This window comes from Pipra filicauda, unplaced genomic scaffold (assembly GCF_003945595.2).
Source record: "Pipra filicauda isolate LSUMZ 115617 unplaced genomic scaffold, ASM394559v2 scaffold121_size3267253_pilon, whole genome shotgun sequence".
In the NCBI taxonomy this organism is placed as follows: Eukaryota; Metazoa; Chordata; class Aves; order Passeriformes; family Pipridae; genus Pipra; species Pipra filicauda.
Window position 1 is genome coordinate 836071 of NW_024103674.1, and position 14255 is coordinate 850325.

The following is a 14255-nucleotide window of genomic DNA, read 5'->3' on the forward strand; positions in this document are numbered from 1 at the left end:
CCAAGGACTCAACACAAGGATGAGCTTTTGTGTTCCCCAATCTGAGACCTGCTCTCTGACTCCTTTTCAAGATGTAAAGCAAAATTTATTATATGTTCTACATTATATGTTCTACAACATCCATGGCAAACTCCTGAATTTCTTCCTCCCCAAATGAAATTCTGATGCAGATCTTTGAACATTGAGTGCTATGCTGAGGAAACATCTGGTGCTGAGTGCTGCAGCAAGCTGTGAGAAAAGCTTTAGCATTGGCCTAAGTCTCCCAGGGCTGGGCAACATGCCTGACCTGGATACAGTTAATTGCTGGCACCATTCTCCTGATAGCACGGTGCTGAGCCACAAGGCACAGCCATGGAGCCCATTTCCTGAGCACTGAACTGATGTGGGTTGGGAATCAAAAGATGTGAGTGTCTGAGGCTGGAAGAAGGGAATATTTGGACCCATGATCCAGGCAGCATCCTGGCCTGGCAGCAGAGGGAGATTTCCTCGCACATACTTGGCTAAAACTCAACCCCATGTAATGTCTTTAAAGAACAAGCAAGAGGCTGAGCTGGGAGGCTCAGCATTCCCCCAGGACTCTCCTTACACTCCTGTGAGATCTTGCAGTAACCAGCAAAGATAAACTCACCTTCTCTCTACAACAATAAACCCCCAAAAGGTCTGCAGGACCCCCATAGCCTGGGCATGGGTGTGAACAGCCCTGAACACTGATTTGGGCTGTGAGTGTGTGGTGTTAGGGAGCACCAGGGTCATGTGTGTTACAGATGGGGTAATCTGTTCTGCAGGTAGTAACCACAGCAGTAGTGGATCAAGGGTTGGACTTGATGATCTCAGAGGTCCCTTCCAACCTGGCTGATTCTATGATTAGCTAAGTTCTTCAGTGAAGCATCACCACAACCAGTTGTAGAGCCCTGATATCTTCTGTCACAAATACCCAAGCATCACCCACATCAGCAGATTGCCCAAAGCCTGCAGTTCTTATCCACCCCTATTAAGTCTGGAAGTTGATTCCAACCCCAGCTCACTGCTCACGAGGGGTGTTTGGTGTTACTTCTGGCAATCTTGTTGTGAGCAAACGAGATTCCAAGTCTGGAGTCCACAGCTGCATCCCCTGCCTGCTGTGTGAGTGAGCAAATTCCAGCTCTACATCCCAATTCCACTACCAAAACTTGAGTTTTTTTGAAGGAAATAGCATTGTGGAAGCTGTGTCATAATTTTCTGTGTTATTCCCCAGCTGTGGCGCACTCCATCCTATGTTTAAGATGATCCTCTGAAAGACAATAAGCAACTGAGGGTTTCTGAGCTCGTACCAGAGGTGCTGAGAATTGGTCCAGGAAAGAGTTCCCAGTTAGGAAGTGCTCAGCACAGCTGAGCCTGGCTTGGCTTGGACCGCTGCAAAGAGTCTGTGCTAATTTTGGGAGGGGGCCGAAGGGTCACTCTGTGAATGTCTGGCCTGGAGCACTGGAGACAGAAGTGCTCTGTGCCTTAATTGTTTTGACTTAGGGATGTGTTTCTCCTAGTATTTTTTCCTTGTGTCTCTTTGGGGTTTAGAGATCTCATTGGAAAGAGGAGCTGCCAGGAACTAAGACAGGCTTGGGGGAATTTTTGCATCTTCTGCTTTTGTTGTGCTTGAACCACTTAGAAATAAACGTGCAGCACTGTCTGTTCTGCCTCTGTCTGACCTGTTCCTCCAACAAAGCAGCTCTAGAGTTCTTGCACCAGCCCATGGGTAACCCATGAGATGTGCCATCAAACTCCAGCCCAAGGTTGGAGCTCCAGATGGGAGGTGAATGTTGCAGGCAACTTTGCAGTGCTGGATGCCAAGGGAAAGGAAGGAATTTTCTTGTCACCAATGCAGTTTATGGCCTAATACATGAGATGTAATTGCCCTTGTTGTAAGTTGCATAGTTTCTACATTATTAATGCTTATACAATTAATTGGTGTACTTGAAAATCTAGTAGCAGCATTTGTCTTGTGGCTTTCTGTAGCTGTGAAGTTACCTTGTGCTGATGTGGTTCAGTTTTTCTACCCCTCTGAGTTCCTGATTATCTCTGTTTTAATTTCCCTTTGTCCTCTCCCATGTTGGTCAGGGTAAAACGAAAGCTCGGATTAGCCTTTGCCTTGAGTGTGAGACTGTGGTGGGTGGCAGTGTGTGAGAAAAGCTCACTGATCCCACTCACCTCATTTCCAGCAGATAAGTATCACCAGACGTGCCTGTGCAGTCTGAGGGTGGCTCTTCCATGTAGGCAAAGCCACCTGGTTTGCAAAAACACCTACCAGCCTCTGTAACAGCATGGAAGAGGTTGTTATTGGGACACATCTCAGCATTCAAGTGCAACTCAAGGCTGGGTAGCTGAGTGGATAGTGACAGTCTTCTCTAAAATGACAATTGTTTAAAAGCTAATCCCCAATTTAGGAGCATGGACTTAACTGGACACCCTATCACTCAGCATCAGGGACCCATTGAGACAGATACAGACTATTCCTGTACTCTACTCTCTGCGACTATAAAGGCAAATTTTCATAGCAAATGAGAACTGGGTGTTTCTTTTTCTCATTATTTCCTGAGGGTAATAGTGGAATAAAAAGTTGCAATTCTGATGACTGGAGGTGATGGTTGATAACACTTTCTCAGGAGCTCTCCAACCTGTAGAGATACTGCTGTCTTGGTCACGTGTGCTCTACAGGAAAGTTTTGTCTCTGTATTCAGAGAGGATTGTTTTCAGCTTTTATGTCTGCATTAAAGAATTTGAGGCATAAGAAGAGATCTGTCCACACCTCTCCTGCTCAGATAATTGTGCTGTGTGCCTGGGCAAGTGTCTGTGTAAGGTCTGAGGGAGTGGCAGTGTTGCCCATGAAGGGTTTCCCCAGCTCAGTGTGACGTGGGCAGGTGGGATGGCCTTTCCACTGTGGTGTGTGTGAGTGCTGGCACTGGGGTACCTGCACAGCACCCACAGTTCTGTGCAAGCCACGTGTGTTGCACTTCATTGCTGCAGATGACCTTTGCATTTCTTCAGACATTGAGGTCTATCAGGGAGGCTGAGGCTGGGATTTGCTCACAGGGATGTGCCAACCAGCTCTACAAGGAGCTGTCAACAAAGGGCTCCCAGAGGAGCAATAACTCCTTCACCATTGTATCTTATTCCTGCCTCACCCCAGGCTTGATTAACTTCACCCCAGCACTGTCTCATGAGGGCCTTTTGCCAGCACATCCCTGTCCATCACAAATTGTGACTCATTTCAGTCCTCACTGGAGTAGTTTGACCAGCAAAGTCCCCACGGTTTGATCAGCTCTGCAGAATAGTGCTGTGCACTGGGACACTCAGTCTTAAATGCTGCCTTCCAGATGAGGCTGTGGACATCCCAGTTATCTGTTCTGCTCCTAGGTGAGGGAGACAGCAAGTCTTAGACACACAACAGGCAGGAGTCCAATTCATAGAATCATGGAATGCTTTGGGCTGGAAGAGATCTTAAAAATCTTCTTGTTCCAATCCACCACCGTGGGCAGGGACACCTTCCACTAGACCAGGTTCTTCAGTGTCCTATCCATCCTGGCCTTGGTTGTTTACTTCACCCCCAGGAGAGCAAAAAAAGAGCTATGATCAAATTTTCAAAACACTTAAGTAATTCTGGAAGCCTGTTCCCACTGGAAGTCACTCCCTGTCTAACTGGTGAGCAAGCTCAGGTACAAGGGAGTGTTTTGTCCCTGTCCACACAACAGGTCAGAGACAGAATTGGGAATAAAAGGCTGACATGCTGCAATTGCTCTTGGTTTATTTAAACTCTGACACAACACAGGAGAAATCCAAATGGATGGGTGAAGAGAATACAGAAGCACTTCCTGATGCTTTGGGATGCACTTGCCATCCTCCTGTGAACCTCAGCAGCTTGACAGATTGTGAGGTCCCAGTGTAACATGTCCCTGTTACATTTGGTCTGTGGTTGGAAAAAATCTCTCTTTCCTTCAAAATGCAGGGCTTCCCTCCTAAAACAAGGAACTGAGTCAGCTGTAGAGGTTCCCGGGTATCCTCTTTCCATTAGGGAGGTTTTCCAATTTCTGAAAAGTGTTTAAAGAAACAGTTTGTTTGGCTTCACTTCAAATATTTAGCTCATTTTTTCAGCAAGCCAGAGGTCACAGTGGGATCTGTAGGTCAGGAGCAGAAAAAGTTGCTTTACACAGTGAAACCCCAAGGCATATAATGAGTTTCTAATCAGTGGTCATTCCTCTGACTGGAGCCCTCTAGCATTTAGCAGGAGTTTGGAGGATTCTTTTTCCCCCTCCTTGTGAATGCTGGAGGGTTGGGGGGAGCTGTGCACAGTTACACTTTTGTTAATTATTGTGGGCTGTGAACCTTTATGCATAAAAGCCCTTCTGTGAGCAGGGTCCCATCTCCAGGCACTTCATGGAGCTGGACTGGGTGGCTCAGTGTAGTTCTCAAGCAGCATCATTCACGTAAAAGACATTCCAGGGAGATGGGAAAACCCCCCTCCCTTGGAGAATACATTCAGGGATTGTTCTGGTCTCCGTGCCATGCAGTAGCTGTGGGCCACTGCTGTCCCATGGTAAAATTTTCCATGGAATTTCTGGTGCAAGGCTTGGAAGGCTTCAGATGCAAGTTTGCTTGCTGCTAGATTGGATTGTTTCAGCAGTTAGAGGAAGCCAAAGCTGGTGGGTAAACAGACACCCAAAAAAAGAGCGATACCTGCTGTGGGATTTTTTCATTCAGTGGTTTCAGCATTGTCCCACTCTATGTGTAGATAAGAGGAGCAAAACTCATGTATTGATGATAAAGATATTTAGGAGAATCCAGATTTCTAGGTATGAGTGAGAAGTTGAATTAAATCCAGGGTAGAATGTGTAAAATATAGCAATTAACTATAGAATTACAAAGCAATTAACCCTTGAATTGCTTCTCCATGGAAGAGGGCTATTTCTGGGAACACTTGTTGGGAATGGGTAATTCTGCTGGGCACAGAAGAGGAATGAACATGGGACTGGGTTTAATGAAAGGGTGAGCAGTTTGGGGGCTTGATGGCTGATATTGGGGTTTGTAGATCTGCCTGTGATGAATTTGTAAGGCCTCCCTGTCCAGATTGGGTGCTGCTGATGGCTCCTGAGGCAGCTGCTGTCCTGCACCTTCTGTTCCTGAGCCCATCTAACAGTACCACACCACATCTTCCTCCTCTGCCAAGAATGTGGGTGTAATCACAGATTCAGGACTAACCGTGCTGGAACACATCAAGATCAATTATTTTTTGCAATTTTTAGGACTACTGCCAGACTACACCCTTTTCTCTCCACAGTTACCAGAGCAGTTTAAGACATTTAGCACGAGCCCCAGACTTGGTCACAGCAGTCTCTTGTGTGCCAGACTGGACTTCCCACTGTCACTTCATCAGCAGGATGTGGCCATTTCTCGCTAGGATAAGACCACATTTGTCTTTAGGAACAGGATGAGTCTCTGACCTTCCTTTGCCTGGATTACACTGGATACAGTCTCACTGAACTCAGTGGTCAAGGCTCTGTTTTATGTCAAGAGTCTCTGTTGTTTGTAACCACATGTTTTGTCACTGGAAACTGGGGCCAGGTTCTTCCTCCCTTCTCTCCCTTCCTTTTGGTTAAGGCTTTTTAGGATTTTGTTGCTGTGCTTTGGTTTAGCTCTGGAAGAGCCTGCACCAGATTTGGCTGGCAGTGTGATAAGTTTCTTATCCAGGAGCTCTGTGTTGGCAGCTCAGCTTCCCATGTTCCAGGTTTCCTCCTGGAAACTATCATTCTCATCTAGGATCACATCACACTATGCTGCTCCCTCCGGTCTGACACTGCTGTAAGCGTGCCCCAGGCTATGGTGGAGCACAAATTTCAACTAACTGTGGGCTTTGAGCCAAGCTGCCTGACTCCAAAGTTAAATAACAGCTGAATTCCCTCCTCAAGTCCAGCAGCAGTGTGGATTTATGGACCCTGTTCAGAGCTACCTCAATTATTGCTTACATGTAAGAGCTTTATAGGAACTCATCTTATATGGAGACTCTACTGTTCTGATTTCTGTCATTTAATATTAATTTTCCTACATATCTGAGACTTGAAAGACTTGGGTTGAAGCACTTTTACTGCCACAGACTTGTTGAATTACCTTAAGGAGCTCATCCAGTCTCTGTTTCAGTGTCCCACCCGATGAAGTGAGCAGATGATGCCATAGTTTTCTGGGAAGGTGAATTTATTTAAGGCTCCTCAATGCTCAGGTACTCTGGCTACAGCAGCTGTGTGGGTTTTCAAATGACAAGTTGGTACTCGAACACCTTAATTTTAATTAATTTGTTTCAGTTTCACTGGAAATTCACAGCCAGGCTAAACTATTGGAGAATTTCAGGTGAAAATTTGAAAGGCAATTAAGAATGGGGCAATAAATTTATTTGGTTTCAGGCTGAAAATTTGGAAGGAGTTTAAGAATGGGATGTTAGATTTATTTGGGTAAAAAAATGCCATTTGAAAAGTTCAGCCTCAGCCTTTTAATTCAACAGCCTCTTACAGCAGAGGCAGCATGTTGTGAAACAGCACTGAGCACTCAGCAACTGTCTGTACCACAAGATGCAATAAAAAAAGGCATTATTTTCTACTACAGTGTGGTAAAAATAAAACTGAATAGAGATCAGTGCACTGATGTTCTCTCAAAAGACAGCAAGGGCACTGAACTTGGCTGGCAGTCGTGTCTTTAACTGCACTGATTTTCCTTGGAAATCAAACCCTGAAGATTTTGGCCCCAAAATGCTCATTGGAAATACTTGCTGAGAAAGTGCCTGAGTGGCTTTTTATCCCCTTGCCTGTGCTCCTCCAACTCGAGGGTACAGCAAGGGCTCCTCGTGGTGGTATAAATCTCACACACGTCCTTGGCAGAATTCTTGGAGTTGAATACTCAGGTTGTTTCATCTCCCAGGAACATTTTCAAGGGGACTTAAGATTATTATTACTTCTGCCTGAAAGCTTAGCAGATCTCCTGTGCTGTATACAATCCTGGGATAAACTATTCTTAGCTGCCTATTCCAGATAACTCCTTAAATAGTCTTTGGAAAATATGCAGAGTGCTTTTAAAATACGATGTAAAAGGAGATGCTGCTGTGTGTGATCTGAGGTAGATACTCTGACAGTGTCACTGGCTTGTGAGACCTAAGAAAAAAATAGAGATTTAGCTATGTAGAATATGGGTTTTAAGGATTTAAACAGGGACTTACTGCTGTTCCCCATTTTACTGTCTGACCATGCATTCTCTTCCCAACCTCTAAAGGCAAAAATCTGGTTGCTTTGTAGGGGAAATGAGTTCATCCCAAAGAGTTGAACAATTTCCCTTTAGCAATTACTTGTGTCCTCTTCAGTTTTGACCCAAAAATATCATTAACACCCCCGCACACTTCCTCTCCCCTCTGCCTGCCCCCGTCCCTTTCTGCTGGGGCTCCTCGCGGAGCTTGGACTCCCCTGACCTGTGGAATGTTTGGTTTACCCAAATTATCTCAGTGTCATGGCATGTCTCGTGGTGACAGACACACCCCCCCTTCCGTGGGGGCCGGTGGGAACCAGCAGCAGAGATTCCCCCTCTGAGGGTGCCAGGGAGGGTCCCGGTGACACCGTCCCCCTGCCAGGGCACGGGCACTGGTGCTCTGGGTTAGCCTGGCACGGCGCAGCCACAGGCTTTCTGCTGCTCCAGGACTAAAACTGATTCCCACTGACTCCTTTTGACTCTGTTTTGTGGCTTTTTTTTGTGTTTTTTAGGGTCCCCCAGGTCCCCACGGAAACCCCGGCTCACCTGGACCCCCAGGACTCAAAGTAAGTATGAGCTGGCTCGAGGAGCTTTTGCCTTCCCATCTCAGAGGGCATCCCAGGGGAAGGACAGATTCCTTTTATCCTGCTCTGTACAAAAAGGCAGTAGCTGAAGCCATTTCTCCCTTCCTCCTGCTCTCACACAGACCCTCCAGCAGCACAACCAAGGCCTTTTCCTGCACTCAGAGAGACCCTTCTCTGTGCCTTTGTCCTTGGTTCTCCCAAATTTGAAAGGCTGCCTAATTAGGATCCTGCTTAAGCTATGCCTGTGCCAGGGAGCAAGCTGCTGTGTTGAGACAAGGACAGTGGAATCCTCCCACTCCAGAACCTCACCAGCTCTGGATTTTTTTTGCTTTCTCATTTCTCTTCTCTGGATTTTGGAGCCTACTCCTCCACTTTTGGGTCTGGACAGTAGCAGGAGGAACTGGCAGCACCCAGCATCTTCCTCTGCTTTCCTCCACCCCAAATTCCCTCCTCTCTCTTTCCTGAGTTCATGGGAACTCTGATCTCTATCAGTCTTCCCAAACTGATCTCATTGCTTCCTTCTAGATGCCCTCACCTCTCCCATGAGGGCTCACAGGCTCCTCCTGCAGTGCCAGGAGCCCTGTGTTTAGTCCTTTTCTCCTGTACACACATTCCCCCTGGGTGGGATTTGGAGGTGAGAGTCACCCCCTGCAGTTGGACCCCCTCCTTTGCCTGGGATTGAGCACAGAAGTGGCTCTGGAAGGGACCTAATCTGCTGCAAAACCCTTCCAGAAGGTGTTTTAACTCCCAGCTCATTCTGTGTATAAAGCTTTGCGTTACCTAAAAACTGTGAATTTCCTGGGAAATGGGTTTGGATTGTTTTGGTGTGATTGTTTACACAGAAATAGATTTCTGTTTTATAAACACCTATGTGGGACTAAAGAACAGTGGAGTTTTGGGAGGCAATGCTTAACAGGTTTCCAGTACCAGGGAAGCTGTAGGATGTCTCAGCCAAACACAGAGAAAGGTACAAACTATAATCCTGTCTTTTCATGATCTCATCAGTAGGCAGAGATGTTATGAGCACTATTGATGCTCTGGAAAAAAGATTCTGGAAACTTGGCATGCTGCCTCCACGTGATTAAAAATTAGGCACCGGAGACATGCTGGTGAACAGCAGCTGGCTTAAATTCTACAGTGGAGTTATATGGCCTGAAAAGTGAGGCTGTAAAAGTTCTACATCTTAGTGTTCTGCATTTATTCTCCATCAATGACTTCCAGATCACATTTGTTGAGTTTTATATGTCAAATCGAAGTTCTTTTATCTGACTTCCAGTCCTGCAAAATCCTGCCTGGTCCAAAATGTAGAGTCAAACTATGTTTCTATGCTATAGGACTTTTTTCAAAAACACTTTTAGCCTAATGCCTGGTCAGAAATCATCATTTGGCTGCAAAGCTCTATTTGCTTGGTCACCTAATAGAAATTAAATCTTCCTGCAAGCATTTTTCCTCCATCTCCATGCACAGTCTGGCAGCAGGAAGCCCTCAGTGGATGCAGAGCTGTGATAGTCAGCAGAGATCTGGTGTCACAGGGCTGTGTGATATATCTCAGTTTTGTCCAGCCACCCTTTGCAGGATTAGGATGTTCTACATGATGCTTTGTCAAAAGGAGTATTACGTTTGCAATGGGATGTGAGAGCTGGAGCTCAGCCCAGGCCTGGGCATAAGTTCATCTCTAGCAGGGAGAGCCTGGTAAGCCAAAATTGCATGATCTTTGCATAAGGAACACTTTTTGGGAGGTGTATCAGGTGCCAGACTTTTGACTTCTCTCCTTCCCTTCATTTCTCTGGTGTTATACCAGTCTCAGAAGATGGACTTTGCCCAAAAAAGTTGTATCTCACCCTCTTAGATGTATTTCACCCTCTTAAATGCCTCTAAGCCTGCACCTGGGACCTGATGTCTTCATCATAAAATCATCATAGATTGGTTTGGGTTGGAAGGGGCCTTAAAGCTCATCTTTTTCCATCCCCCTGCCATGGGCAGGGACATCTTCCACTAGACCAGGTTGCTCAGAGGCCCATCCAACCTGGCCTTGAACACTTCCAGGGATGGGGATCTTGTTAGTAGACCCAGCTCGTGGCTTAAATTACAGCTTTGTGAAAACTCAGCCTGGATAACAGGCAGAGCAGCCCCAAGTAGAATTTGTCTTGCCTTCAAGTGTCTGCTGGACTTGGTCTTCCTTAAATAGCAGTTAATACTATGGAAAAAACAAGCAATCCAAGAAGGGAAACTGAAATTTCCCAGGCAGATACAGCTTGGAAACAATGATTAACATCAGGTCATTGTCACTTAGGAAGGAGCCCAGGAGCATAATTTTTATCAGCCGAGTTACCAGAGCTCTCATGAGGTCAGGGAGCCGTGTGTGAGGGCTGGGATGTGGCACTGCAGGGAAGTGGGTGCCTGTGTGTGTCTCCTGTCTGGTTGTATTGCACTGGTGAGCACCAGTGTTGTGTCTCTGCCTTTCAGAATCAACCCTGCACAAAGCCCACCTTCTTCTCACCGCTGGAACTGAGCGCTTGTAATTCCTTGGACTTAGGGAGCTGATCTTTTCCACGGAGCTGTTTGTAGCTGCTGAGCCAAATTCCTGCTGATCTGCTTGGGCATGGATCCACTGACTTCAGTGGCATTGCACCCACTCCTGCCACCTGAGAATTCAGCCCGTGGTGCTTAGCTCAGCAATCTGTAATGTGAAACTGCTTAAGGGGGGCTTCTCACCACATTTTGCATTGTTTGTTTGGCCTTGGCAGTTGCAAAACTGTTGTTGCATCTAGTTAGCAGAGAGTAATTATTGTAGGTAACCTCTTAAATAACTGTAGACTTCTGCTGGGCAGGGGTTGTGGTTGGTTGTGTGACCTATAACTTGCTGGTGGGGCAGAAGGGTTGTTTTTGCTAATGACTGGATGTAGCTCTGAGAATGCCCCAATAGAGTTTGGGAGTGGGAGAAAGGTCAGACAGGTGTGTTTTCAAAAGTCAGTGCAAAAGTTGGGTTTGCTGGAGGCTTTTGGCATCAGGCATCAGTATGGCTTGCTGCTCTGGATAAATCTCTTGTTATAGCACTTGAAAAAGTTGGATTTTCAGTTTAGTGAATGGGTTTTCTCCAGGATAGCTCATCAGTTTGGCTCACCGATGTTTAAAATACTTTTAGTGGGATTGCAAAGCTGAGGTGTTTAAATTGCACAGCTCTGGACTTCTCCCAGGTAGGGGGGAAAAAAACCACAGAAGAAAATAATTTCTTCCTGTACAAGGGAAAGTAGTGTTCTCAGTCAGCTGGGATGGAAAAGAGAGAAGCTTGTGGGCAAAGTGCTATGGCTTGCTGATGAACAAGGCTTAGGTTAATTCCCATGTTGCCATTGCTGTGTGGGAAGAGTTGAGCAATTAATCCTCAATTTCAGCCCTCACATCCAGGCATCCGTTCCCTCTGGTCTCGCTGCCATCTTGCTGATTAATCTTGGGGCCACGTGATCCTGACCATGGCTGAGTTCTCCACCTGTGTGATGGTCTCAGCAGTGTTCAACACAGAACCAATGCAAGCAGAGCCTTTGCTAATGTGATCTGGAGCTCCCCAGGGAAAAATGCAAGAGGCTTGTATTCCTTTACGTGGCTCAAAGTCATTGCATGGAGCACATGGCAAGATTTAGGGAGAGTGGTGGGTGTCTACCTGCTGCAGTAAATGAGTTTTGCGGAGTAGAAATGAACACCCTGCAATCCTGAGAACTGTTCTAATCTGTTCCAAGCTGTGCTAGCACCCACTGACTGCTCTGAAGCTCAAAGAGTGGGAGAATTGCCCTGATAACAGCTGCATGCAAAGCAAGATTATCTGCATGACTTCATTTACTGTTTGGAAACCCGGCAGCCTTCATTCAGAATTTGTGCAGATGCATCTGCCTTGAATCAGCAGTGCTCCCTACAGTCCAGAGCCAAGCAGTCTCACTCCTGAGCCTCACAGCTTATGGTGGAGGAGGAGGAGGGAGATTTACACTCTGCAAGGTGGGAAGTACTTGTGGGGTGTAGTTGCAGTGATGCTGCATGGAAAAGCAGCTCAGCTGGCTGTAACTAGTCCTCTGTGCTGGTAATGAGAAATGCCAGCTGGTAACTGATATTGCTCCTTTGTAGGGTCTCCCCTTCTCTCCAAGCACCTCACTGGACAGGCATTAACTAACCCTCACAACTGTCCTGTGCTTGTTTTTGGACCCCCTGTGCTGATGTGACACACAGAGGTTGTGATTTATGGTTCTGGGAGTGTTAAATAGCCAGTGACTGATCCTGGGATACCTGTCCTGTTATACAGACCTGAGCTGCTTGGTGTGCTAAGCCTTACCTCTGCCCAGCCCAAAGAGTCTGGCATGCTTCAAATCTCTTCTAGATTTTCCTACTTGCACCTCTCTCCCCGTTAGGTGCACCTTTCCACCTTTTAAGAACTTGAACTGGGATTTTCAAAGGTATCTATTGGAATTAGACAATCAAGTGCTGCTGAAATTCCAGCCTGTGCTTGTCGGAAGATCACAGCCTCGAATTGTCATTTCTCTCGTCACGGTTGTTAAGAAGGAAAATAAAGAATACTGCCACTTAAGGTCAAGTGTGCTGCCTTCTGCCAGCCTGGGAGCCTCACAATTACTCTGGCTGTTGGGAGTGTCTAATTAGTGTAACTTTCTCTACAGTTTCATCTGTTCCTCACAGTTAAAAAAGCAAGAGCATCTAGTGAGTTGTTGAGAAGGATGGTTTAGCCACATTAATAGGCTCAGTAATTATTTTTGTGATGGTAGTTGTAGACAAGGAAGGAATCACAGCTGTCTGGTCTAATAAGTATCAAAAGTCCTGGCACTGCCTCCTTCCAGTTACCCTTTCTTTAGCCAATTTAATACTGTCAACTACTATTTAAAACTGAACTCTTTAGCAGAAACAATCACTCACCAAAACCACCCCCAGCAAAACAGCTATTTCCTGCCACTTTAGTACATTTGGGATGTTGGGGCAAGACAGAGATAAAACAAAATGTTTTTCTAATGTGGAGGCTCGGTGGAAGCAGAACCACATCTGTGGGCTGAGTCCTTGGTTTATGTCATTAATGTGAGTTTTTAATTTCAGGGTCAGAAAGGTGATCCTGGGCTGTCGCCTGGAAAAGCTCCAAACGGGCAGAAGGTAAGATGTCACCCCGAGGGCACAGGCACCAAGACCACTGTGTGCTTTTTATACACACAGAGGGAGCCTGTGCTGCAGCCACAAACATCACAGCTGCTCGAGTAGACTTAAGACTGGAAAATAAGACTTAGACCAGGCATTGACTGTGGTGCACTGAAGTGCTGCCTGCCACAGCTTTTTGTTGTCCAAGTGTTTATCCATTTAATGCCCAATCTGCATCCCAAACTGCTGCTGCAGGCACATGCCTGCTTGAGCCCAGTGTTTCGAGTAGCACACCTGAGGTACAGCCACACCGTGCCAGCTCTGGGCACGCGGCTGCAGAAAAGAGGCAATCCCAGTGTGAGGAATAAAAACCTTGAAGGCAAAAGAAGGGATGTTCTTGACGAGGAGCTGTGCTTTGCCCCACATTGCAGCCCCATCAGATTGCTGCAGCGAGAGCAGCCTTGCTGGTCCCGCTGGTGGGGGAAGGTAGAGGCTTCCCAAACCATTGCTCTGCCAAGGCATGGGCCCTGGTGAGGGTTTCCACCAAGGGCTGCTCAAACCAACACCAAGCACCCAGCTGGGAAGGGTAGCTGCTCTCTGGGTTTAGCAGTGGTTAAGGATCAGAGTTCTGCTAATTCTTTTCAATAAGTTACAACTCCCATTTTTGCTGTTTCACGGATGAGTGGTTTTTACTGAGGCAACAAGCCCTCACAGAAGTCTAGAAATGAACAGTGGGGCAATCAGGGCTCCACATCATCTACCTCAATTAGTTCTTTCAGTGGTGCCTGCACAATACTTGTTAATTCATGCCCAGGGCAGCAGCCTGATTCTGTTCCTTTCACCCTAAGTCTTGCTATAAATACACAGCTCATAGAAAGCATCAGCCATGAGGAGCTTGGGCCCTTCATTTGAAACCAGATGCCTCCACGAAGCAAAAGAGAGCCACACAATTGTAAGGTGGAAGGTGGTGCTAGAAATCATTCAGAAGGCTAAGCCTGAAATGATGCTTTTAACTTAACAGCACGAGATGCCTTTTGAAATTTCTGGTACACCACACTGGAGTGGCATCAGATGGAAATCGTCCACCTGCAGACTGTGGGATGGTTTTTTGCAGTCATGGTTGGTGTAAGAAAAGGAGAGATCCAGATCACCTTTAGCTTGTGTTAACAAGGCTTTATTCCAGTTAGCAGTGATAGGAGTTAGGAGTTTCCAGCAGGAATTTGGAGTGATGCCTAATTTTCGAGCTAGATACTTGAAAATCATTGAATTTCAGTAAGCAAGCACAGCACAGTGTTAGAG

The 14255-nt window shown here is 46.4% G+C and overlaps 1 protein-coding gene across 2 annotated transcripts in view; it reads left to right on the forward strand.

Annotated features, from left to right (window-relative positions):
* Positions 1-14255, forward strand: part of COL27A1 (collagen type XXVII alpha 1 chain) — a 146191-nt gene that overhangs the window by 25119 nt on the left and 106817 nt on the right. For both annotated transcript variants that reach the window (XM_027729914.2, XM_039387537.1), the window contains exons 5-6: positions 7764-7817; positions 12921-12974. In XM_027729914.2, coding sequence (XP_027585715.2) covers positions 7764-7817; positions 12921-12974 — 108 coding nt within the window. The remainder of the gene's footprint in view (positions 1-7763; positions 7818-12920; positions 12975-14255) is intronic.